Genomic DNA, 26,652 nt, shown 5'->3' with positions numbered 1-26,652 from the left:
CCTCCCCCAGAGTCCACCAAGCCAGATATGTGAAGTAGGCGAGGGTCATGTACTAGCCACTTCCAGGTGATGATGCATTTCTTCATTCCACACAAAGGATGACACTTCCCCAGCTGCGTTTCTTCCCTGTTTTTCTCCCTCCCTCACCTCAAATATTTTCCCACCACTCTTAGGAAGGAAGGAAGGAAGGAAGGAGAGGGAGGATCTGAGGGAAGTCCTGCCTTAGTCCTTCCCTGCTGCCCTTTCACCATCCCCTTGCCCCCTCCTCCTGGCCTATCCTGGGGGGGTCTCCCATCCTATTGCTAAGGAAGCTTTGGATATAAAGCCAGGTCTCCTCACATGGAGAGGGAGTGGGCCACCCTCTTGACTTTGCCCTCGTACCCATCATGAGCAACCTGGCTAAGGAGAGCAAGCACAGCAGCAGCAGCAGCCTTGAGGAGGAGGTAAGTGCAGCTGGGCGCCCCCTTGGGGAAGTGGAGTTGGGCTTAGTGCCTTGGGTGCTTGAGGGCTGGGCTGGGCATTTGACCTCCGCGCCACCATCCAGCCCCCCCCACATGGCCTGAGAGGAACAGTGAGGCTCCTCCAGTGGACCATGCCTTGGCACTTGCCCCGGTCCCATCTCCTTCTGCCAGAGACCCTCAGATCTGTCCCACTCCTGCCCAGGCCCCCATAGGTATCCTTGACGCGAACGATGTAGAGCTGGCCATGCCCACCCAGTAGGCCACGCCCACCCTGGTCACACCCACCCGCCCCCCTGAGGGCAACTGCAATGCTGATGCAGCCCTCAATGAAATTGAGTTTGACACCCCTGCCCTAGGGCTATGCTCATCCTTTGTTTCTCACTTTCTGTTACCAACACCAGCGGTTACTGATGGGAAATGAAGGCCACTTGTTTACAACACTGTTGCTGTGTTTTACTGGCAAGTGATACCGTAATTTCTTCCAGAACTGCTTTTTAGCTGTAGGAGAGGTAGATGTTCTCCAGGTAAGCCTGGGCAAAATCCTGAGGGCTTTTTTCACCTTTGGAGATAATGAAGGTGGCTCCTGAAAAGTCTCAACCTGTATTAGGATGGGTTTCATTGCTTTATCTTCCAAGGCAGTGTTGATTGCTGCTTCCAGTTCGAAGAGAGCCTGACTACTTGTAGCATAATTTGGACTCAAGATGATGATGACTCGCCTGCTCTTTTTCATGGCATTGACAATGTCATCAGTGTATGCTGGCAAAAGAGAGCATGATTAATAATGTACTTTATTTCTTTTTTTCATGACTTTGAATCTATGCCTTGAATGAAGCAGAGACTTACAGAATTTCAAGTATTAAGATAAAATCCAAGCAAAACAATAAACTCTGAAAGCAAGTTAATGAAACCTGAGAAGTAAAAATGAAACTGTTCTTTCTTAGTAGCTCATCTACAGTACAAAATAGTACTCTCCCACTAGGTAAGGAATAAATTTTCCACTGGCCAATACTGCCACACTAATGACTTCTACAGAACTGCTGCATTTTACTCAAACAGGTCGAATGTCTGAGTTAGTAAACATGATTTTGGTTTGAGTTTGGTTTTACAGGTAGTCCTTCACTTATGGCTGCAATTGAGCCCAAAATTTATGTTGCTAAGTGAAACAATTGTGAAGTGAGTTTTGCCCATTTTATTATCTTTTTTGCCAACAGTTGTTAAGTGAATCAATGCAGTAGTTGACTTTGCTTGTCAGAAGGCCACAAAAAGTGATCACATGACCCCGGGACACTGCAGCTGTTATAAATATGAGTCAGATGCCAAGTGGCTGAATTTTGATCATATGACCATGGGGATGCTGCAATGTAAGTCTGAAAACAATCTTAAGTCACTTTTTTCAGTGCTGCTGTAACTTCAAATAGTCACTAAATGAACTGTTATAAGTTGAGGACTAACTATACTTGCAAATGATGCTATTTTTAACATTCCCCTAACATTAGGCTGTCACTTTTCTATGATGGAAAGTGTTAAATATTCGGTTCTTGAGGCACTAAGCGAGACGAAGTGTTGAAACAGCAACAAGTTTATTCTAACTCAGAACACAACAGAAGCAAGCTAATAGCTGCTGCACAGCTATTTATATGGTTGGCCTCTAGGCAGCAACCAATAGGTTTAAAGTAGCAGTTTCCTGCCCCAAACCTAATTGGCAGCCTGTAGACAGCAAGTCTGGCTCAGCAACAGCAACCGTTACATAACACCCAGAAAGTAGATCAGACATTAAGTAAGTGAATTAAAACAAATAAGGCTAATACATTACACACCTTCCCCCTAGATAGCACAAACTTCCAGTTGTTTTACATAATCCTGTAGATACTTAGGCGGTCTTCGTGACCATTCAGAACGTCTAGGGGATACAGGGATCTCCCGGTCTACCTGCTTGCCTGCCAGGCTGGGTAGACCAGGGCTCTGAGGTTCAGTGGAGTCGCAGTGACTCGAGTCCCTTTGGCTGGCCAGTTCCAGTTGCCCCAAACCAAAGTCCAATTGTGCAGTGAAGTCTGCAGGGCTGTCTCTCAGTTCAGTTTGCCTGTCCTGGTCAGCTTAGACAGACTCTGTGTTTGGAGAAGACTCTTCTACGGCCATCCCCCTGTCACCATGAACAAGAGTTCTTTCAGAGCATGCTCTATTCGACCGCTGTCCTGTGGGACCATTGTTTGGCCCTCTCAGGAGTCCTGAGCCGGCGACTGATCTGCTAGCTGCCGACACAGCTGATCAATGTGCCAGCGAATGTCTCGCCCATCTTCCAGGACCACCTCATAGGAGAGTGGTCCTGACACTTTAACAACCTTTGCTGCCACCCACAAAGCCCCTTGCCCATAATTCCGGGTCCAAACCTGGTCACCCACTTGTAAGCTTCTTGGTGTCTTTGGCTGTGCAGTGTCTGAGGCAACTCTGTCAGGGTGCAGCCTGTCTAGTTTGGTGATTAAATGCTTGCCCCAATGAAGCTTGTCTGGGCTCTTGCCCATGGCAGTGAAAGGTGTTGTGTGCTGGCAGAGTAAAAGATCAGCCAGCCTGTGGTGCCAATCCCCTGTGACAATTCTTTTCAGGGATTCCTTGGTTGTGTGTACCATGCATTCTGCTTGACCATTCAATGATGGGTGAAAGGGAGCTGACATGGCATGCCTTATGAGATTTGCCCTGAGGAAGGCCTGGAATTCTGAAGTGGTGAACTGGGCCCCATTGTCGGAGACTAAGACGTCTGGAAACCCATGCGTTACAAATAGTTTTCGCAGAACCTGGATGGTCCTAGCAGTAGTCATAGTGGAAATTGGTACCACCTCTAACCATTTAGAGTGGCTGTCAACCATTATTAAAAACAGGTATCCTTGAAAGGGCCCGGCAAAATCAATGTGGATTCTTGACCACAGTGTGTGTGTGTGTCCTCCCATCGGTGGACAGGGGGCTGCGGCATCTCTGGTCTGGATTGTCGACACAAGTAGCAATCATGTAGTTGGGCCTCAATAGTTTTATCTAGCCCTGGACACCAAAGGTAGCTCCTCGCCAGTGCCTTCATCTGGACTATTCCCGGATTGCCTTCATGCAGAGACTGAAGAACCCTGGGCCTTAATGAGCTGGGGTCTATGACTCTACTACCCAAAAGAATGCACACTTTATGAGCTGAAAGTTCATCCTTTCTCATAAAAATTAAATTCTGGCCCTGGACATTTGTCCACCCATCCTGTGTGAACCCAAGTTAGCACGCAGCTAAGTGTTTTGTCAGCTGCTGTCTCAGCAGCTATGTCTCTAGCATGAAGAGGAGACTCTGGCAAGTCCTGTATGGCTAAGATGCGTGCAGCCGGATCCAGATCTGGCTCCATGTGTGGCAAGGGCAATCTGCTAAGGCCATCTGCATGGCCCATTTCTTTGCCTGGTTTGTGAATCAGCCTGTAGCTGTAGGCTGAAAGGAATATAGACCACCTCAGCATTCGAGGAGACAGAATCTGAGTTGCCTGACTGTTTGTAGTGAACAACCTTAGAAGTGACTTGTGGTCTGTGAAGACCGTGAAATGGCGGCTGTACAAATAGTCATGGAATTTTTTAACTCTGGCCACAATGGCCAAGGTCCCCTTGTCAATCTGTGCATAATTACACTCTGCAGAAGACAGGGTCCTTGAATAATAAGTGATGGGAGACTGTTTCCCATCAGCAGACAAATGGCTCAACACAGCCCCAACCCCATATGGGGATGCATCACATGCAATGCAAACTGGCAGCTTTTTGTTAAAATGCATGAGCACCAAGTTCAAGGACAGCAGTGATTTGACTGCCTGGAAACTCCTTTTGTGGACATTGGTCCACTGCCATTGAGTGTTTTTGTCTAAGAGCCGGTGTAATGGCTCTGCCACTGCAGCCTTATGTGGGAGGAATGAATGGTAAAAATTAAGAAGGCCCAAGAAGGCTTGATGCTCCCCTTTGGACCTAGGGCTTGTTGCCTGCTGAATCACTTTCAACTTTGAATCCGCAGGATGAATGCCATCGGCATCGATGTGGAATCCCAGGAACTCAGTTGACTATACCCCAATCTTGCATTTCTCTTTTTTTAATTTAGGTCCCGCTGTGCGGAACCGCTGAAGGGCGGCTCTAAGCCATTCAGCCAGAACTTCTGTAGACTCCCCGACAATGAGCACATCATCAAAGTAGGGGCAGACCCCTGGAATACCCTTAAGCGTATGCTCCATCACTCCTTGGAAAATCCCTGGGGCTACACTCACCCCAAACTGTAGGCGCTTGACCTTGAAGGCCCCCCGATGGGTCACAATGGTTTGGGTGGCTGCTGTGGCCTCATCCACCAGCAGTTGTTGATAGGCCTGTGCTAAATCTGATTTAGCGAACACGCAGCCTCCCTGCAAAGAAGCCAAAATATGGCTGACAACTGGCACCGGGTACGCGTGCTGTTAATGGTGACTTATAGTCAGCACATATGCATATTCCTCCATTGGCCTTGAGTGGCATTACTATGGGGGTCTCCCACACCCCACTAGCTACGGGCTGCAATACCTCCTGACTGACCAGCTTATCCAGCTCTGCATCGATTTTGGGCTTTAAAGTGAAAGGCACTCGATGAGGCTTTACCCGAATTGGCACTACCAGGGGATCAAGCTTGAAGGCTATTGGAGGGCCCTTGTACTCTCCCAAACTTGGACTGAAAACATTCACGAACTCTTGGCAGACTGAAGACAAATATGCCACCTGTGTTCGGTGAATCCCGGTTACTTGGATTCCCAATGCATCAAACCCATTGAGCTCTATGAAGCTCGTGCATTGACCTTCCACCACGACAACATCTAGTGGGCCTGTAAACCCCTTGAAAGCAACCAGAAACATGTCTTCGCCCTTGACCACCACTTGGGAGTTTTGGAAGTCAGTGAGCAACAGGTTAGAAGGCCGAAGTTTGATCCCTCTGTTGCTGCGGTTGCATATGTGCTGGAAGGTTCCTATAAAAATGATGGACATGGCTGAGCCTGTGTCCAGTTCCATTTTGCATGGAACTCACTGAAACTTGACTTACAGTCAAAGCTTTTGCTTAAGGGGATGGTGGGCACCAGTGCGGAACATGCTCCTTTGGCTGGAGCAGAACACTACTTGGTGTTGCCCCAGGGCCCCGGGACCTCTCCTGGTTGAGATTTCCTGCTGATGGTACCTCTGGTGACCTCAGCAGATGGCAGCTATGTGGCCTGGTTTTCCACATGCCCGGCACATTGCTGTATGGAATCAGCATTTTGTGCATTGATGGCAGCATCCGCAACCCATGCCCCTAAGGAATGGAACTGCCTTGTCAGCTGGCCTCGGTCCCTTTTCCTGGTGCCTCTGTAGCTTGTCGACCTCGTAGTCTAAGTTGGTGTCTTCCAACTGCTCGGCATCCTCGTGGTGGACAGCTTCGGTGCTTGGCATGCTTTTGAAGGGCCGCAGTGTCTTAACAGCCCCTCCGGTGGCTTCGTCCACCATGACCTCCTTCAAGGCCTCCTGTAGTGAGTCTCCTTACCAAAAAGTTTTTGTTGGAGCACTTGATTCCTGAGTCCACAGACTAAGTGGTCTCTTAGTCTCTCCTCCAAATCAGCAAAATTGCATATTCGGGACACTTGACAAAGAGTAGTGATGAATTCTGTAGCCGACTTGCCGGGCTGTTCATCCCGCTGCTCAAAAGCGTGCCTCCACACTATAACTGACAATTTTGGCTCAAAATGGTCTTGAAGCTTTTTCTTCAAGTCCGCATAAGTGACGGACTCTAGCGGTGCTGGGGCAACCAAGTTCTTGGCAATATTGAATGTGGCTGGGCCGCACATGCAGAGGAGTGTCGCAGCCTTCAGCCCATCTTCACTGACCTGATTTGCACGGAGGTAGTTCTCTGTGCAGGAAATGTAGGATGCCCATCTCTCTGGGTGTGTTACATCGAATTCTTCGAGCTTTCCTGCTTTCGCCATGGTGAGTTTCTTTCATTGCTTGTTCCTTGTGTTGCCTTGTGCTGCTGGCTTCTGCGTAGGCCCTAGGACGGATCCTTAGGGCGTGGTGGTCTCCAGCGTGTCTTGCTAGGCAGACTGAGGGAGGGAACGTAGTTCCTGCCAGGCTGTGGAGCTGGCCTCATGACTTCAGGCTCTTACGATGAAGCAGCACATCCCACCTTCGTCACCAGTGTTAAATATTCGGTTCTTGAGGCATTAAGCGAGACGAAGTTTTGAAACAGCAACAATGCAGCTATTTATATGGTTGGCCTCTAGGCGGCGACCAATAGGTTTAAAGTAGCAATTTCCCACCCCAAGCCTAATTAACAGCCTGGAGACAGCAAGTCTAGCTCAGCAACAGCAACCGTTACATAACAACCGTTACATAACACCCAGACAGTAGGTCAGACATTAAGCAAGTGAATTAAAACAAATAAGGCCAATACATTACAGAAAGTATTGATGCAGCTATTTTATTTTAGCTATTGCATGAAATCAAAGAAAATATTACCTCCACCTGGAAGGATGTCTCTTTCTGTGAGGCACAGCTTATATCCATAATCATGTTCTAAAACGAGTGGAAGAAATTCTAGAGCTAACTGCTCCTCACTGCATGGTTCTTGGTTGGCTTCAATGAACTCTGGTTTTGCATAGGAGACAAAAGCATCAAATTCCTTCCAATCTAAAAATAAATAAATAAATTAAAATAATGACAATGAAAAGAAGCAAATGGACATTAAAACTTAAAAAGGAGGAAGGAAAGGAAAATATTTTTTAAATCAGGGAAATGGAGTGAAATGTTTTGCTTGAACTGACCACTACTGCCATGGATACTGAGACAATGCAAGGAAGGAGAACAGGAAAAGCAGCAGTTCTAGAGATATTCTGGCAACAGTGTGCATGTGAATGCCTGATTGTATATGGGTATATTATATGAGTCTCCATCTCTGTGTAAGTGTTTGTATAAGAAATAAAAACAGCCACCATGGCTAGGATATATTTTCATACCAAAACCGTATTAAATGTCTGGATTTCAATTTTTTTTATACAGCGATCAGAACACAAAATCAGGTCTGGATTTCAATTGTTTTTTATACAGAGCCTCACTATCTTCAAACAATATCTTACTTAATTCTTGTTATGAAAATAAAATAGTAATAAAAATAAAATAAAAAAGACTGTCTCTCTCACAAAATTAATTTATTTTCTTATTCTAATTCCTTAATTACAAAATCATACTCATAAAAATAACATTGAAGTTCCAAATGAATATTTCATAGCTATCAAAGAAATATACATGCCTATTCTTTCATATATACTATGTACCTCCAAACAATGTCAAAAAGTCATAATTTGCCCACAGCAATATTGTGCATTACTGGGCAAAGAGGGCATTAAACCAAGCTTTCTGCAATTTCAGTCAAGCACTCTATGATGCCACATTATTCTTTGATTTACAATGTGCTGACCTACAAGTATATCCAGTGGTGGGATTCAAATATGTGAACAACTGGTTCTCTGTGTGGATGCCACTTCCAGAAGTCTGTTCTGGGCCTGGGCAACAAAAAATTAGCTACCGGTTCTGCCAAACTGGTATGAACTGGCTGAATCCCACCCCTGCCTATATCGCTGGAGAATTGTATCATTTTTCATTTTACCAGCAGAGGCTGCTCTAAAACAAAATCTGTAAGCCATCTGAACAGTGAGTTAACTACTGCATCAATATTCTTAATCCTCTAATGGACACAAATTCTGATCTTGGAGCATTTTCTTATAGAAAATGAAGTGATTCCATATCTAAATTAAAGTGCAGCATGCAGAATATCTAAATGGGCATTCAGCACCACTGCTTAGAAATTATAGGCAGAAAATTTATGAATGGCAATTTGTAACATGCAAAAATCAAACCATTTTATATTGGCTGTATTAGAATCTTGTGCAAATAAGATATTACAGAACAATTATGATTATTATTTATTAAATTTATTATGAACACCCACTGAAATTTATCCAAACATAAATTAAAATTGTGAAAATTGTGAAAATAATGAAACAAACATGGCAGCCTAGACTAAAAATAACCATAGTAATAAAAAAAACAACAGGGATTTCACAGACACACTAACTCAAGGCCTGAGAACAGAGCCAAATCTTAAAGTCCTTCCAGAATCCCAGAAGACTGGGCACCATACCTACCTCTGGAGGGATGCTGCTCCAGCAAGAAGGGGCAACAACATAGAAGTCACATGTCCTTGATTCCCCAAGATGGCAATATGTAATGGAGAGGATGTGAAGTGTATCCACTCTGCCTGAATGTACCATACAGGCAGAAACAATTGGAAATAGGCAGTTCCTCAAATAACAAAGACCTATGCCATAAAGAGCTTTATAGGAAACAACCAGCACTTTGAAATGCACCCAGAAGTCAACTGGCAGCCAACATAGTTCATATCACAGTAATAATACATAGGCATAAGAAGAAAGATCTGTTACCAACTGCATTACTGCATTTTTAATCAGCTGTAGTTTCCAGATGATCTTCAAGAGCAATTCCATGTAGAACACATCTACAGTATAAGATTCATATTCTTCTTAATCCTATTTCTTTAGCACACAATTTGGACTATTGGTGTCTTTTCTAAGTTTCAAGAAGTAGTTTAATTATCCTTAATCAACCTGGTATTTTCCAACTACATTAGGCTTCAACTCGCAGAATTCACAGCCACCTGAAGTCTTAGCATATCTACACAATACTCAGTTGAAGAAATATTTTAAAGGAAAAAGTGATTTAAATCTACATCAGAGACTGATACTGTTATTTGGAACTGACCTATGCTATGTAGATATATTTGATTCAAATTCCTGCCTATCTCTGAAATTTGGGGCATGAACTTTTCAAACTGGTGAGTTATAAGCAAAAAATTGCCATGCTATGTATTTATGCATGTTTGTGTGTGTGTGTGTAAAAATTATCACCATAGTTTTTATCTTCCACTTTTTAGTTCTGTACATTTTTAATTCAACAGATCACTGATGAATGTTTGTTTGTTCTACATTCACAACTAGCTTATAAAAAAAAATCAGAATTGCTTGACAATAAGAACACAAGAAAAGAAATTCTTTTGCTACCAGCTCCTTTCAGGTGTTCTAAAGTGATCATATATTTTTATTATAAAAATAACAAGTTTTATTTTATAAAAAGTTTTATTTTTAGCTTAAAAATGAGAAACTTTTAAAAGAAAGGATCAAAAGGGGGGGTGGAATAAAAGTTCATTTTTTAGAAAATGAAACTTTTGACCTAAATTCATTTCCTGAATACCTCTGTGGCAGACGAATATTAAAAACATCTTTGTTAACAGGATTCTGTAACAGCCGCTGCACATTCATTAAGGTTATATCCCTAGCAATTCCTCCCTCCTCGTTCTTTCTCTTCTCCTCCAATATTTTTTATGAAATCTGCCCAATGTTTCTCTATTGTCTCTGTTTTTAAGATTAAAATTTAACTACAGTATTTTATTAATAGTTTTTATTTTGTTGATTTAGGTCAGATAGTAACATTTGAAATGTTTGAAAGTTGAAAGTTCCATCAACTGAATTTAATGAAAGAAATGGAAAAAAAGAGTTCATCAGATTTTGCTGATGGCTTTGATAAAAGATTTGCTTCCTGTGTATTTAAAAGGATTATGTCAAGTTTTAAGAAATGTGGGCATGTGCAGTGTTTTGGTTTGGGGTTTTTTTTTCTGGTACAGACTGATTCATACTGAAAATTCCACCCTTCCTAATTTCCCTAATTTTCCTTTAACCATATCTGATTGATGAGTTATAAGATGATAGCTAAGGGCTTATTAATAATTTCTTTCCAAATTACAACTAAATGCTATTATTCAAATTTTACAGGCTGTTGAATATTGTTGCAGTATACCTCTGCATTGGGAATGGGAGGAAAGACAGGATTTTAAAAATGGTTTCTTAGGTTTCAGTGCAATATTCCATTTACTGGGTCAGGAGAGATTATAATACATGCTCAATTCTATCACCAGGAATTCTTATAAAAATGAATATTTTGTATTCATTGTATTAGTATTCAATATTTGGGAATGGGTTGCTGAGAGTCCTGTATGTCAAGTTAAGATACTTTGAGACAATGGGTAAATGACGTAGGAGCAAATATACGTAAAGTGGAGAGAGAGAGCAAGAGAGAGAGAGAGAGAGAGAGAGAGAGAAATGAACTGATAAGAACCAGTAGTATTGACCAATCTTCTCCAATTAGTAAATTGGCCATTAAATGCTATTGTAAATCAAACATTCTTACCACTCAGAGTTTCATCTTTGGCTAGATAATTCCGATAGAATAATATAAGTTCAATCCAGTGGCTATAAACCAGCAGGCCTCCTGAAACCACTCCAAGTAATATTATAATAGTGCCACACAAAATAAGCAAGAAATGAATTGCTAGAGAGAAAATAGAAATAGATAAAACATAATACAAAATTAATGATGACGCTAATGATTAATGGTGAAGTGCAAGATGAAGTATAACAGCTGGGGAAGGATGTGATGGATGATGACCTGAACTTGCCCACTGAAGAAATAGATGTATTCCTAGATCCTCAAGGAATCTTAACTGCCTGCAAGGAATATTATTTAATTTTATCCAAGATAAGTATATTTAGCTGTGGAATTTTCATCTGAAAAGCCATATATTGGTAGTACTCATTTAGCAACCACAACTCAGTCTTTAAGCAAAGCAGTCATTCAGTGAAACTGAAACTGTGTGTCAAGCAATAACATTCGATGTTAGCAGAGTGCCTCAGAGTCACTTGAAAAGCCCATACGTCGGAAACTTGACACTGTGCTTATGATCTTACTTCAATTTTCCTTTGCTTCACATACCCATGAAGGTTGTAAATGTGAAGACTGGTTGCAAAGTTACTTTTCCTCACTATCTTAATTGTGAATGATTGCTAAAAAAGGCAATCATTAAATGAGGACTACCTGACTACCGGAAGGAAGGAAGGAAGGAAGGAAGGAAGGAAGGAAGGAAGGAAGGAAGGAAGGAAGGAAGGAAGGAAGGAAGGAAGGAAGGAAGGAAGGAAGGAAGGACCTCTTGTCTTCATGTCACTTACAATCTAACTTCACAGAGAGACCTGGCAGCCCCTTTTAAAAAGACCCTGTGATTAAGTATATGGATTCATTAGAAAACGTTGTATTGGTGGAAAACAACAGCTATCAGATATGGCACAAGAAACTGGAACTGTTTTTATAATAGGAAATTGAGGCTAAGGCTGATGAAATTCATGTACAGTAGAATTTCATAATATAACACAATAGGTCAGAAAACCAAAGAAAGGTGTTAATGACGTCAAGTAGAGCAGTGATATTATCTTAGTGGTTTGACAGTTTTACCTTTTTCTGTTTGCCTCTTAAGTTTGATCACTCCAGTAGCATTCCCAATAGAATTTTGGGCCAAGCAGATGAAGTGGCTGTTTAGATCTTCTTCAGTTACTTTTATCAGTTTGAAGGTAAGAATAAAGGTTTGTCCATCCAGTCCCTGTGGATGAACTCTAAACAGAATAATGCTCTTATCAATCATCAGTCATGCTCCCATCCATGTGCAAACATTTGCAGCTTTTCATGATACCCATGAACAAATATTTTAAATATATAGACAGGACTCTTTACAATGTCAGAAAAAAAGAATAAAAAATTGTGTCAGTCACATCTACCAGTCACATTGAAACTCTTGTTCTTTTAATAATAATAATAATAAAGTTGGAAGGGACCTTGCTCATCTAGCCCAACCCCCTGCTCAGGCAGTAAACCCTATAGCATTTCAAACAAATGGCTGTCCAGTCTTTTCTTAAAAACTTCACTGTTCAGGAGGCAGGTTGTTCCACTGGTTAATTGTTCTAACTGTCAGGAAGTTTTTCCTTAGTTCTAGGTTGCTTCTCTCCTTGATTAGTTTCCATCTGTTGCTTCTTGTCCTGCCCTCAGGTGCTTTGGAAAATAGCTTGACTCCCTCTTCTTTGTGGCAGCCCCTGAGATATTGGAACACTGCTATCATGTTCCCCCCCCATTCTTCTCTTCATTAAACTAAAAATACCCAATTCCAGCAGCTGTTCCTTATATGTTTTAGCCTCCAGTCCCCTAATCATCTTTGTTGCTCTTCTCTGTACTCTTTCTAGAGTCTCAACATCTTTTTTACGTTGTGGTGACCAAAAATGGATGCAATTTTCCAGGTGTGGCCTTACCAAGGCATTGTAAAGTGGTATTAGTACTTCACATTATCTTGATTCTATCCCTCTGTTAATGCAGCCTAGCACTGGGTTGGCTTTTTTGGCAGCTGCAGCACACTGCTAGCTCATATTTAAGTGATTGTCCACTAGGACTCCGAGATCCCTTTCACAGTTACTACTATTGAGCAAGGTACCCCTTATACTATAGCTGTACATTTGGTTTTTCTTGCCTAAATGTGGAACCTTACTTTTTCCCCCATTGAATTTCATTTTGTTAGATAGCACCCAGTGTTCAAGTCTGTCCAGATCCTCCTGTACCTTAAGGCTATCTTCCTGAGTGTTGGCTATTCCTGCCATCTTGGTGTTGTCTGCAAATTTGATGAGTTCCCCATCTATCCCCTCATCCAAATCATTGATGAAGATGTTGAAGAGGACTAGGCCCAGAACAGAGCCCTGGGGCACCCCACTACTCACTTCCCTCCAAGTAGATACGGTTCCATTGAGGACCACATGCTGAGTACGGCCTGTCAGCCAGCTACGAATCCATCTGGTGGTGATGCTGTCTAACCCACATTTTTCTATCTTATCAAGTAGTAGGTTGTGATCTACTTTATCAAATGCCTTACTAAAGTCCAAGTAAATTATATCCACAGCATTCCTCTGATCCACTAATTTTGTCACTTGGTCAAAGAATGCAATAAGATTTGTCTGGCATGATCTGTTTTTGACAAATCCATGTTGGCTTTTAGTAATGGACTTTGTTTGCCTCTATGTGCTTGCTGATTTGTTGTTTGATTAACTTTTCCAGAATCTTCCCAGGTATTGAGGTCAGGTTGATAGGTCTGTAATTTCCTGGATCCATTTTTTCCCCTTTTTTGAAGATGGAAACTACATCAGGTCTTTTCCAGTCCTCTGGTAGTTCCTCAGTGCTCCAGGATCTTTGAAAAATATAGTTCAGTGGTTTTGAGATCACATCTGCCAGTTCCTTGAGAACCTTGGGGTGTAATGCATCTGGTCCTGGTGATTTGAACTCGTCTAGGTTGGGCAGGTGCTCACTTACCATTTTCTTGCCTATCTTAACTTGTGTTTATATTCCGTTTTTTATGGCACTAAATTTGATAGGTTGGTCTGTTTTTTCCCTTTGTGTAAAGACAGATGCAAAAAACTAGTTAAATAGTTCTGCTTTCTCCCTGTTGCTTGTCACCTTCTTTTTTACAAGTCCACCATATATGATAATACGTTGCATCCTCTCAACCACACCTCCAACATTTGGGCTGGCAGTTTGGATACATACTTGCTAATTTTTTAGGATATAAATGTCATCTATAAAACATTTTATAAAAATTCTCTCTTAAATTTTGAGCCTGTGTAAATTTTACATTTCTGACCCATATCTTTTCCCAAGTATCCATTGTTATAACCTCCTGAAAGTTCTGGGCCCACTTTATCATACAATCCTTAACAAGTTCCGTTTCTGAATCAGCTGCTTGTCACCTTCTTGTCACTTTCACCCACTAATGGACCAATCATTTCCTTTACTTTTTTCTTGTTTTTTTACATGTTGAAAGAAGCTTTTTTTGTTATTTTTGTCTTTGGTCACAAACCTTAGTTCATTTTGAACCTTAGCTTTCCTCAATTCATCTTTGAAGGCTCGGGCTATTTGCTGATATTCTGACTTAGTTATGTGCCCCTCTTTCCACTTTCTATACTTGTCCTTTTTATCTTTCAATTTATCAGAGAGTTCTTTATGCAGCCATGCTGGTTTCTTTTGAGAGCTGTTATTTTTCTTCTTTTGTTGGTATTGTGCTAGACTGGGCTTTTATTATCTCACTTTTCAAAATTTTCCAAGCTTCTTGAGTTGTTTTCCCCTTGAGGATTCTCATCCATGGAATTCTTCCCAAGCTCCCTCTAAGTTTATTGAAATTAGCTCTCTTAAAGTTCAAAACTCTAGTTTGACTGTATTCTATTGCTTGTGCTTCCATAATGTTGAATTCCAATATTGCATGATCACTTTCTCCCAAGGTTCCTGTGGCTTCAACACCTTCTATCATTTCATCTCTGTTAGTGAGAATTAGATCCAAAATGGCTAATCTCCTAGTTCCTTTCTCTATTTTTTGGGTGACAAAGTTGTCTGCTAGGTTTGTCAGGAATCTGTTTGATCTTCCACTTGGTGCAGAGTTTGTCTCCCAGTTGTTTTCAGGGTAAACAAAAAACTCTATTTATGGTTGGTCGACAAGGTCTTCCAAATGCCACCTCATGAATCTGCCACTCAAGTACTAATATGTTTCTTCTATAATCCATCTTTCCAGTAAGAGTCTTAACATAAAGCCAATGAAAAATTAAACCCCAAACAAGATTGCTAAACTAAATGACTAACCTTAGGAAAACTCATGGGCCTAAATTCAAACAAGCTAAATGAGGATTTAGTAAGATATGAACTGAGGGATAATTCACTTAAAAATCTTTGGGTTTTATCATATTTATTAATATGATAATATATTTTATATCTGTTATTTTAAAAAAAACCTGAAAAAATAAAAGCAGAATTAAGGGTTCACAGAGTAGGGCAAGTTAAAGAAGATTGAGATGACAATAGAAAAGTTAAAGCTATGTACTGGATCTAATAAAAAAATAGTAATTTCATCTGCAGTTTCATAATGGCAAACGTATAAGAAGACATATATTTTATGTTTGAGATACAGAACAATTTCCATACTGAGGACCACATTTTGTCTTTGAATAATATGTCAGGAGTCATGCCCCAAAAATCTTGTGATGGGATTAAAATTCTTAAACAATTTAAAAATTCATATTTGGGTTTTAAAAAATTAAAACTGACTTCATCTAACTGAGATTACTTTTAATGTGATTACTCAGATATATTTAATAATATAACATTAAAAATACAGTTTGATGACAACTTTGGGAAATGCATCTAAGGCCTCCAAGGAGCACCTGGACTCCTTGGAATTTCTAAATCTAAATCTTCCTTCCTTCCTTCCTTCCTTCCTTCCTTCCTTCCTTCCTTCCTTCCTTCCTTCCTTCCTTCCTTCCTTCCTTCCTTCCTTCCTTCCTTCCTTCAATTCAGACCCTTTCTTTCCGTACCTGTCTTGCTGTATCAGTTGTTGGTTTTTACTGGTTTCTCGGTACCACTGTAGTGAGGAGGAAACATTCATTTCAAAACCAAATTGTGCTTTGCATTCAAGATCAATCGGTTGACCTTAAAAAATAAAAAAGATGAGGGTGGGGGGAAAACAGCATGCATATTTTCCATGGATCAGAAAATATTTTAGAGCAGTTTGCAAATGGTTATGAGATTCTTTACATAGGATTTGAAAATTTGCAGATTATTAATATTAAGTAGCGTATACAAAGGTTCTTCAAAAAATAACTCATGTAGCTCTGGTTTTTTTTTTACACAAAAAGTCTTGTTGCATTTTAAAGACTAGTACATTTACTATTTTCATTAGTTTTCATCCTACACCACTTCAATCTATCTTTCATGCACTTGATGGAAAGGAGGTGATACAGAAGCACAGAGGATAATAATTATACTACGCATGTGTATTTGGGTGTATGTTTGCATTTGTGTGTGTGTTTGAGGAAGTCTTGATTCCTAGCAAATGCTTGGACAGTTGCAGTTTTCTTGGGAAGATTTTTTCAGAAGGATTTGCCATTTTTTGCTTTCTATGACTGTGAGACTGTGAGTGGCTTCATACCTAAAATGGGACTAGAACTTTCAATCTTCTAGTTTCTAGCCTGATGTCTTAACCAATATACCAAACTGTATCTCTCCTATTAGGTTTTAACTGTGACATATTTGAAAAATGTTGCATTTAATATGACAAATGTGAGTCTTCTAATGTAATGGTATTAGAGCAAATTGCTATAGAATAATAAAACTGTACATTCCTGTTATGCTAAGTGGGAATGATCCTAGGAGATAGGATGAAGAGCCATAGATGGCAATGGTCAGATAAGAGACAGCTGAGTCTACAGAAGTAATGGAGCATGGCAAACATCTCAGAAAGGACCCTTCCTAGTTTATTGGACGTAAAAGTGTAAAGTACTTTAGGAGTTGCAAGGTTATGTTAATGTAACCTTACAATACATGTAATACTCCTGGATCTGCTTCTTGTCTGGACTACTTTGGAGGGAGAACAATTCCACAAACTGGAAAGTCAAACATCTGTCACTTTTAAAAAACAAAAATATGTTGTACATGGGTAGTGGGAGGAAGGATGCCAATAAGGAACTTATAAACTAAACTGGCTGCAGAGAAGGCACTTGCCTACATTTTAATAAGTTATATTTCTCCCCCTTATTACACTTAGTATTACAAAATCTAAAAAAAACCTTTCTCCCAGAAAGATCATAATATCTGAGACTCCAACACATTTAGGACTTTAAAATATAATGTCCAACCTCTTGAATCTATACATTGCAATTGTTCTATGAAATTCATATTTTTAAGCTGCAGCTGTTTACTGGTGAAGATACGTATGGGAACCATATGACTTGTGACTTTTCCCCTATTTCAGAATAGAATCCTGCTATTTTGCTAAAATAATAGACAATCTATGATTTATATCATAAAATAAGTAATCCCAAAGTACCCACAACTAGTACATTTTGACTAAAATTAAGCTATAGCTTAAAGTGGAATGCAGTCAATGTAAGATACCTATTATCTGATAGGTTACAAGATAAAAGTGAAAATTTAATTCTTACCAATTTCTACTTCAAGGGTTATCTCATTATTGGGATTCAAAACCTTTGGAGGATGGATAGTGTCTTTTGCTAAAACATGAAAAATGGTGTGTTAGAAGTTAAAAAAAAATCTTTAACTTGTTCAATGCATGTCCAGGTTACAATACAGAGATCCATGAGACAACACAGACAAGATACCTCTTAATTGGTGGAATGACACCAGTCATTATTTAGTTAGCTGAAATATTGCAAGCAATTTCTTTACAGGATTAAGTACTTTCAGCAAAAGTGAGTTCTGTAAAGAGACTTCCGGTTTTGTGCCGTAGTGCCCGGTCATGGGATTGCAGCTCTCCGCACCCCATGGCTAGTTTCGCCCTGCCAGAGGACCCTAAATGCGTCTAAGTCGCGGGAGAGGAAGCAAAGAAAAGAAGGATGCCCTGATGATTCTGGAATGATGGTAGTTATTTCCATCAATTCGTGGAAAGCCTTCTAACCTGACAGGAGAAAGGCTGGTCACACTTAGTTGACCAGCCCAAGCTACTTGCAGACAAAGTCCAAAGGCACTAACCAGCACAACAGTGAACAGCGTGCTTGAAAAGTTCCCCAAGAAGCAAAAAAGCCTCCCAAAGTGAGAAGGAAGGGGATTACCTCACCCTTCTATAGATGGAAGTGGCAAATTAAATTAAATTATATATATATATAGTCATTCTGGTTTTTCCCCACATAGAATTGGAGGTATCAGGGCAACGTTTCAACGAAATCTCATCCGTCATCTTCAGGCTGGATGTGTGTGTGTGTGTGTGTGCGTGTGTGTGTGTGTGTGTGTGTGTGTGTGTGTATAAACAAAAATAACTCTTTGTTTTAAAAAGTTGAAAAATGAACAGTGACATCTAGTGGAAATTTCCCCCATCCAGTTGTTTTCAACTCTAAGGGGTGGTGCTCATCTCCATTTCTGGGTTGAGGGAGCCAGCGTTGTCTTAAGATATTTCCATGACTATAAGCTGTTACTTTCCCATTAAAGTGATACCTATTTATCTACTCACATTTGTATGCTTTCAGATTGCTAGGTGGGCAAGAGATTTCTTAGTCTTCTTACACAAATACCCAGACACACATACATATACTTCAAGACAAGTGCCATATAAATTTAATAAATAATCAATGTCACATATTTGTGAAACTCATTAAAAATGAAACTGGCTAATGAATAATACTTTGTTATCTTTTAGAACAATTTTTTTATTTGCTTGCATGTGATATGTATGTTCATACTTAACCATCCATATGCAACCTCACTATCTACTAGAATAAAAATCAGGGTTTAAATTGGTGCTGTTCCTTCAACAGAACCTTTTCCATATGATATATATATTTTCCATTGAAATTATCTTAACATGCATAATTGGGCTACCATAATAATCTGCCATAGCAGATTAGCTCCATCAATCTTAAACAAGAATTATTTGAATGCATTCTTGTAAAATTTTCCAAGATAAAATTCAATCCATTTTGAAAAAGAAGTGTTGTCAATAATTTATTTATTACCACATAGATCTCATTTTTTGTAATTTATTTTAGAAGTTTGTAAAAAGCATGTTTCTATCTTCTGAGTAAATTGCTTTAAGAAGGGAATGTCATAACTGCTTAGACCAGTCAGGAATGACAAAGATAAGCAAATAATTCAACTAGTCATTGAATATTACTATATCATTATAATTAAACAATATAAACTCTAAAGTCTGATATAGTACATATATCACTGCTAAAATATAAAGCACTATAAGAAATTATTTATTATGCTGAATTATGTATAGTGACTTACAGATAACATGCACATTTAGTATTGTCCTCATTTTCCATTGTATACTGTGGTCAGTCAACATGTAATCACATGTATAAGTACCGTTATCTTTATCATACACAGAACGCAGTACTAGTTTATCATTGTAGAATTGTAGGCCAGGTCTTTTCTTTTTACGTTCTACTTGTATTCCATTCTAAAAAAAGATAAAGATGAACAACTCAAGTATTATGATTGGTTGAAATGTGCAAATTCACAAATTCTCAAGTTAACCGCCAGATACTTCATAGCAATTGGTATTCATAAGTGTATGATTTCAGATCCTCAAATGAATTACAAAACTATGATGATTATTAGCCATGAAAGGTGTAATTAAAGAACTTTGGGTGAAAATAAGGAGTTTTAATTTAGTTTTCTTTCTGCAATAGCCTTCTCTGTACCAGTGCATTCCAGATATGTGGCATTCCAGTTCATATTTTATTTATTTATTTTATTTAATCCCATTTATATCCCGCCCTTCTCCGAAGACTCAGGGCGGCTTACAATTTTAAGCACAAACCAATGTGCTTAGCAATAGCCTTCATTCTATGTATATGCCTGCTTATTATTAGGGCTTTCGCCCCCCCCAAGCGGCATTATTACAAAGTCAGCTTAATTGCCCCCAGCAATCTGGGTCCTGAATCCCATTTTGGTTTTTGACCATGGTGGCTGGGAACTGCAGAAATTGTGATCCATTATAGCCAAAGAGTGCCAGGTTGTGAAATCCTACTCTACATGAAACCAGATTCTACGACCTTCCCCATCCCACTTTTCCAATGGCAATTAACAATACCACTTCACAATGTTTACAGCCCTCTCTATGCACTTTACGGAGTCAGCATATTGCCCCCAACAATCTTGGTCCTTATTTTACCAATCTTGGGAGGATGGAAGTCAATCTTGAGCTGATGAGGATCAAACTGCTGGCAGCTGGAAGAATTAGCCTGCAATACTGCATTCTAACCACTGCACCACCATGGCTCTTAAAATTAAATTAAAATTAATTCCAAATGGCTTTGTTTTTGCCAACCAGTAGCAGCACCTACTTGACTTTGGCTAGTCTTGAATGTCCATCCAAGTACTCACAAGCTCCAAACTTGCTTAGATTTTAAAGAAACCATGGAATAGGTCAAAGAAAATATTCCAAACTCTGCACCAAGTGGAAGATCAAACAGATTCCTGACAAACCTAAAAGACAACTTTCTCTCCCAAAAAGTAGAGAAGGGAACTAGGGGATTAGCCATATTGGATTTAATTCTCACCAACAGAGATGAAATGATAGAAAGTGTTGAAGCCACAGGAACCTTGGGGAGAAGTGATCATGCAATATTAGAATTCAACATTCTGGAAGCACAAGCAATAGAATACAGTCAAACTAGAGTTTTGGACTTTAAGAGAGCTAATTTCAATAAACTTAGAGAGACCTTGGGAAGAATTCCATGGATGAGAATCCTAAAGAGGAAAACAACTCAAGAAGCTTGGGAAATTTTGAAAAGTGAGATAATAAAAGCCCAGTCTAGCACAATACCAACAAAGAAGAAAAATAACAGCTCTCAAAAGAAACCAGCATGGCTGCATAAAGAACTCTCTGATAAACTGAAAGATAAAAAGGACAAGTATAAGAAGTGGAAAGAGGGGCACATAACTAAGTCAGAATATCAGCAAATAGCCCGTGCCTGCAAAGATGAAGTGAGGAAAGCTAAGGCTCAAAATGAACTAAGGCTTGCGACCAAAGACAAAAATAACAAAAAAGCTTCTTTCAACATATAAAAAACAAGAAAAAGGTTAAGGAAATGATTGGTCCATTAGTGGGGGAAAGTGGCAAGAAGGTGACAAGCAACAGGGAGAAAGCAAAACTATTTAACTCGTTTTTTGCATCTGTCTTTTGCTAGCCTTCGCTGAGATCGTTATGTCCTTTCACCATCTAGCTGCTGTGCATGCCCGTCTCACTGTGCATGGTCACTCCATGTCTCTGCAGGAACCTTGCTCTTATTCCTGTCAACTGTCAATGTCTTCATGGGATGTGTAATCAAATCGGCCGTTCTCGCTCTCTGGTGCTCGGATGTCATGATTCTGGCTCTGTTGCAAGAGTCGGTCCTTGTCATGGTCTCAATACCCTCTCGTTCTTCAGTTGCTATGTGTGTCTGTCCTGTCTCACATGGCTGCTCTGTGCTGCTGTCGGCTTTATGCTCTGGTTGTTGTGGACATTAACAACTGATGTGCAGCTGCACATAGCACAGTGAGGTTTATACACTGAACAGCTGGGAGGAGGGATTTTTGAATTTCAGACCGAGACCAGCTTTTACATCAAAGCCGGAACCATTGAGACTAAATGTGAGTGAGCGGGTGGTGAGCATGCTGTATATACGTTCTGTGTCCTGACCATTAAAATGGTCACACAAGTGTACATGTAGGTTCTCTTTATCTTCAGTCCTTACTCTGATTATGTCAACAGCTAGTTGACGAAAGCTCAGTAATAAAAAGGCTATTTTATATCCTGGAGTTCACTAATTTTATTGATTTTAAAATGTCTACACCTGTTATCTTTGATAACTTTACACACACACACAAGGGGGAAAAACAGTCCAACCTACCAAAACCAGTGCCATAAAAAACAGAATACAAACACAAGTTAAGATAGGCAAGGAAATAGTAAGTGAGCACCTGTCCCGCCTAGACAAGTTCAAATCACCAGGACCAGATGGATTACACCCCAAAGTTCTCAAAGAACTGGCAGACGTGATCTCAGAACCACTGAACTATATTTTTCAAAGATCCTGGAGCACTGGGGAACTACCAGAGGACTGGAAGAGGGCTGATGTAGTTCCTATCTTCAAAAAAGGGAAAAAAATAGATCCAGGAAAGTACAGACCTATCAATCTGCCCTCAATACCTGGGAAGATTCTGGAAAAGATAATCAAACAACAAATCAGTGTACACCTTGATGCAAACAAAGTCATCACTAAGTCAACATGGGTTTGTCAAAAACAGAACATGCCAGACAAATCTTATTGCATTCTTTGACCAAGTGACAAAATTAGTGGATCAGAGGAATGCTGTGGATATAATTTACTTGGACTTCAGTAAGGCATTTGATAAAAGTAGATCACAAACTACTACTTGATAAGATAGAAAAATGTGGGTTAGATAGCATCACCACCAGATGGATTCGTACCTGGCTGACAGGCCGTACTCAGCATGTGGTCCTCAATGGAACCGCATCTACATGGAAGTAAGTGTGTAGTGGGGTGCCCCAGGGCTCTGTTCTGGGCCCAGTGCTCTTCAACATCTTTATCAACAATTTGGATGAGGGGATAGATGGGGAACTCATCAAATTTGCAGACGACACCAAGCTGGCAGAAATAGCCAATACTCCAGAAGATAGGCTTAAAATACAGGAGGATCTGGACAGACTCGAACACCGGGCGCTATCTAACAAAATGAAATTCAGTGGTGAAAAAGGTAAGATTCTACATTTAGGCAGGAAAAATCAAATGCACAGGTATAGCATAAGTGGTACCTTACTCGATAGTAGTAACTGTGAGAGGGATCTCGGAGTCCTAGTAGACAATCACTTCAATATGAGCCAGCAGTGTGCTGTAGCTGCCAAAAAAGCCAACACAGTGCTAGGCTGCATTAACAGAGGGACAGAATCAAGATCATGTGAATTACTAATATCACTTTACAATGCCTTGGTAAGGCCACACCTAGAATACTGCATCCAGTTTTGGTCACCACGATGTAAATAAGATGTTGAGACTCTAGAAAGGGTACAGAGAAGAGCAACAAAGATGATTGGGGGACTGGAGGCTAAAACATATAAGGAACGGTTGCTGGAATTGGGTATGTGTAGTTTAACGAAGAGAAGGGTGAGGGGTGACATGATAGCAGTGTTCCAATATCTCAGGGGCTGCCACAAAGAAGAGGGAGTCATGCTATTCTCCAAAGCAACTGAAAGCAGGACAAGAAGCAATGGATGGAAACTAATCAAGGAGAGAAGCAACCTAGAACTAAGGAGAAACTTCGTGACAGTTAGAACAATCAACCAGTGGAACAACCTGCCTCCAGAAGTGGTGAATTCTCCAACACTGGAAGTTTTTAAGAAGAGACTGGACAGCCATTTGTCTGAAATGGTATAGGGTTTCCTGCCTGAGCAGGGGGTTGGACTAGATGACCTCCAAGGTCCCTTCCAACTTATTATTATTATTATTTATTATTATTATTATTATTATTATTATTATTATTATTATTATTATTATTATTATTATAGGACAAATAATCTCTCTATAATTTTTCAAACAAATCAAAGCTATTTGAATGTTTCGTGAAATGTACGGCAATTGAATGGATGCAAGGAGTTGTTATTTTAAAAAAAAACTTACTTTGTACCATTTCACTGATGATTGTGGAAGATTAGAATAACAGTTTTTCCCTGGGCAACCAATATATGTTCCTTGTTCCACAAATAGATAAATGTCATTTCTGTTGTTAACTGAACAATTAGCCATAATTTTTGTTTGAACAGCTATTAAAATATTGACACATGGTGATAGGCTATCCCTGTGTGACACAAAAAGAAATTTCAGGAGAAATTATCCAGAGACTAATTCTGTGCAGCAAGAGAAAAAATGAATTTAATACATTGCTGAACCTGAAATGTACAGTAGTACTGCAGTACTCATCATTGATTGGTTCCTTTTTTCCATAAGGAATAATGTAGTCACAAGAGCTGACACTGACAAGTTCTAGCTTGTGCGTTAAGTCCCAAACAACCGATGAGTTCTGGACAACATTTTTGCATCAAAATGCATTGAGTACCAAATTTGATGAGTTTCAAAACAGTTGCATACCAAGGTACCACTGTATTATTAAAATCTTTGAAAAAAAGTTATAATGTCCCAGTATATCCTAAGATTGTAAAGGAGATTTTATTTATGGAAGAAATTGACAAAGAGGTTTGAAGATTTAATATGCTACAAAACTATATGGAAATTGTGAGCCTCCCAGTTGCTTGAGTAAAAGTTCCTGTTCACTATCCTATTGGATAGCTTTGTAATCTAGTTTAATTTAACATGTTCCAAAATTATATTACACAGTATTATATCATTCATAAAGTTATGTGGCTATGATCACACTACACAGCATCTAAGTATACTCTTAGTAGTTTCCATTCTTTTTCTGAATTATGATTAATATGAAAATGTTTAACTAAAAACATATTTTTCAAAGAATTAGCTGCAGATCATATCAGATTTTTTAAAAAGTGATTGCTGGAAAGGTAAAACATTAGCAAACTAGAAGTTTATTCACACAACCAACCTTTTCATACAGATGTATATTCCAGAATGTTCAGTTTTTATTGGGCTAAACCAAAGTGAGTTCCCCCAAAGAGTAGGATTGGTGGTTTTATCACTAAGGATCATAGTGGCTCCTCCATCACTGGATTGCCAGAACCACATTACATGATTTTCATAAAGAGAAGAATGGTTGTAAATTGATACGGTGTCTTCAGATGGCAGATCACATGATACAATAAATTTGTGGTTGCTGATGGCTCTGTACCTCACATTGGTATGCTTTTTAAGGCAATCTGAAAAGAATTTAAAAAGTCAGTACTATCTTATTTTTTTAAAGGACATTTTAGTTATTATAAGCATCCAGGTACATACAGTATGTAGGTAGGCCTTTGCTTTTGAGAAGCTATCAGCTTCTCAACTAATAACAACAAGGCATCAGTTTGTCAGTGTGCGATATTTTATGAATTTCATTGCCAGCACTAGTTCTACAGCCATTAATAAGATAACAAGCCTCATTCCTTGGATCTTCTATAAGACAGCCCATGAAGACCTCTGATATCAAAACATTGAGACATTGCATGTCCCAAGCATCCACAGATTCTGAAATAGCAGAAGTCCATTTACCCTCACACTACTGGAAAAGAAAAGAAAATGCTTACACACACACACTTACACACGCGTGCACATGTCTTATTTCATACTAAGTAAATTTGGCAGCATATAAAAGGAAAAAACTAATTAAGTCCCCCCCCCCCAAATCCTATAAGGAGAAGCCTAAAAACCACCATTTGCCTGGTAGATCTATCTGAGGAGATAAAAAAAATCTTGGACCAAGAGCTGGGTTGAGTCCAGCGTTCAAACTAATGAGGAAATTGACTCCCCACAAACTATACAGAGCAGCAGCATTTCTGCAGTTTAAAATATACCACAACTATGTCAGAAAAAAATGGCTGAGTTGCTGAATACAGATATTGGACTAAGATTACAGAGTCTCTACCTGATTCAGCAGGTAGATATGTCTTTAATATACATTGAATTTATTAATCTCAGTACAATCAGCACTGATAACATTTCTCCAGGATTTCCAAGAGGAATTCCCAGGAACTGTTGGGAATTAAACCCAGAAACTTTTTTCATATGAAGTGTGTTCTTTGCACTGAATCTTTGAATTGAAATCTTTTTATCTTCAGAAGCTGAAAAAAAATCTGTAGATAGCACATTTAATAAAAAGATAACCCTTGTTTGATATTCAAGACCGACCTATGTTATATTCAGAAGAGGGTGGAGTTTTGAAGGATGAATAATGGACAAAAATGTATGTATTCTTGAAAAGCCTTATATTGTTTATTGAAATGTACAATAGACTTTTGTAGCTAACAAATGTATTGCATATTCCTGCCCACTAACCTACAGTATGAAGCCCTCCCTATCTAGAAATCATTAAAATCTGCCTCTGTGAAAGATGTAAAATCACACTTTAGGTAGGAAAATATCTTTAAAAAGACAACCCCTTATAACAGGGCCAGCTACTGGCCCATAAGCTGTTTGGAACTAGCCATGGAAGTGATGGCTGAACACACACACATCTCCACTTGCATGAGCAGCGGATAAGCACAAATGGAGCTGTGTATGCTCGCTGGCCATTTGAGCGGAACCATCCCCTCTCCCCCCCTCCCCCCTCGGTCCATAAGGCAGGAAAGGTTGGAGCACTCTGCCTTATAGGAAAACTGAGAAAGAAAGATCAAACAATGAAGATTTGCAGTAATCTTGACATAGCTTACCAGTAACCGTAATATCACCAGCTTCTGCTCTTGTCACAAACAATAGAAAGCACCAGAAAAACAAAAGCATTGTTGTCTAAGATTTCATTTCTGCAGTGTTGAATCTTTGGCAGTAAGCCCCAGTGGCAGACATTGAAACTCTTTTCATTACCTGAAAATAATTTATTCCAGACAGAAGCTACAAGGAAAGTGTATAGAGGTAAGCAGAAAATCTTTGTGACATATTTCATAGTTACTTTATGAAATAAAACAAGTTAAAACAAGAAGTAAAGTTACTTTACTTCTAAAACACCTTCTTTAAACATGGGCCCTGTAAGGTTCATAAAATCATAG

At 39.6% G+C, this 26,652-nt stretch overlaps 1 protein-coding gene across 1 annotated transcript; it reads right to left on the bottom strand.

The window, feature by feature from the left end:
* Positions 1 to 849: 849 nt before the first annotated feature.
* IL18RAP (interleukin 18 receptor accessory protein) lies at positions 850 to 26,652 on the bottom strand (the record flags this gene model as incomplete). Its single annotated transcript, XM_081326272.1, has 10 exons — positions 26,320 to 26,652; positions 24,561 to 24,831; positions 23,624 to 23,801; positions 19,224 to 19,398; positions 17,423 to 17,491; positions 15,797 to 15,911; positions 11,862 to 12,019; positions 10,767 to 10,907; positions 6,966 to 7,136; positions 850 to 1,217 (listed from the first exon to the last, which is right to left on the bottom strand). Exons 1-10 carry the CDS (start codon positions 26,387 to 26,389, stop codon positions 850 to 852), a joined length of 1,716 nt encoding a protein of 571 aa, XP_081182398.1. The 5' UTR covers positions 26,390 to 26,652.

Source organism: Vipera berus (assembly GCF_964194415.1).
Source record: "Vipera berus genome assembly, chromosome: 4".
Taxonomy (NCBI): Eukaryota; Metazoa; Chordata; class Lepidosauria; order Squamata; family Viperidae; genus Vipera; species Vipera berus.
This window is presented reverse-complemented; position numbering and strand designations above follow the sequence as displayed.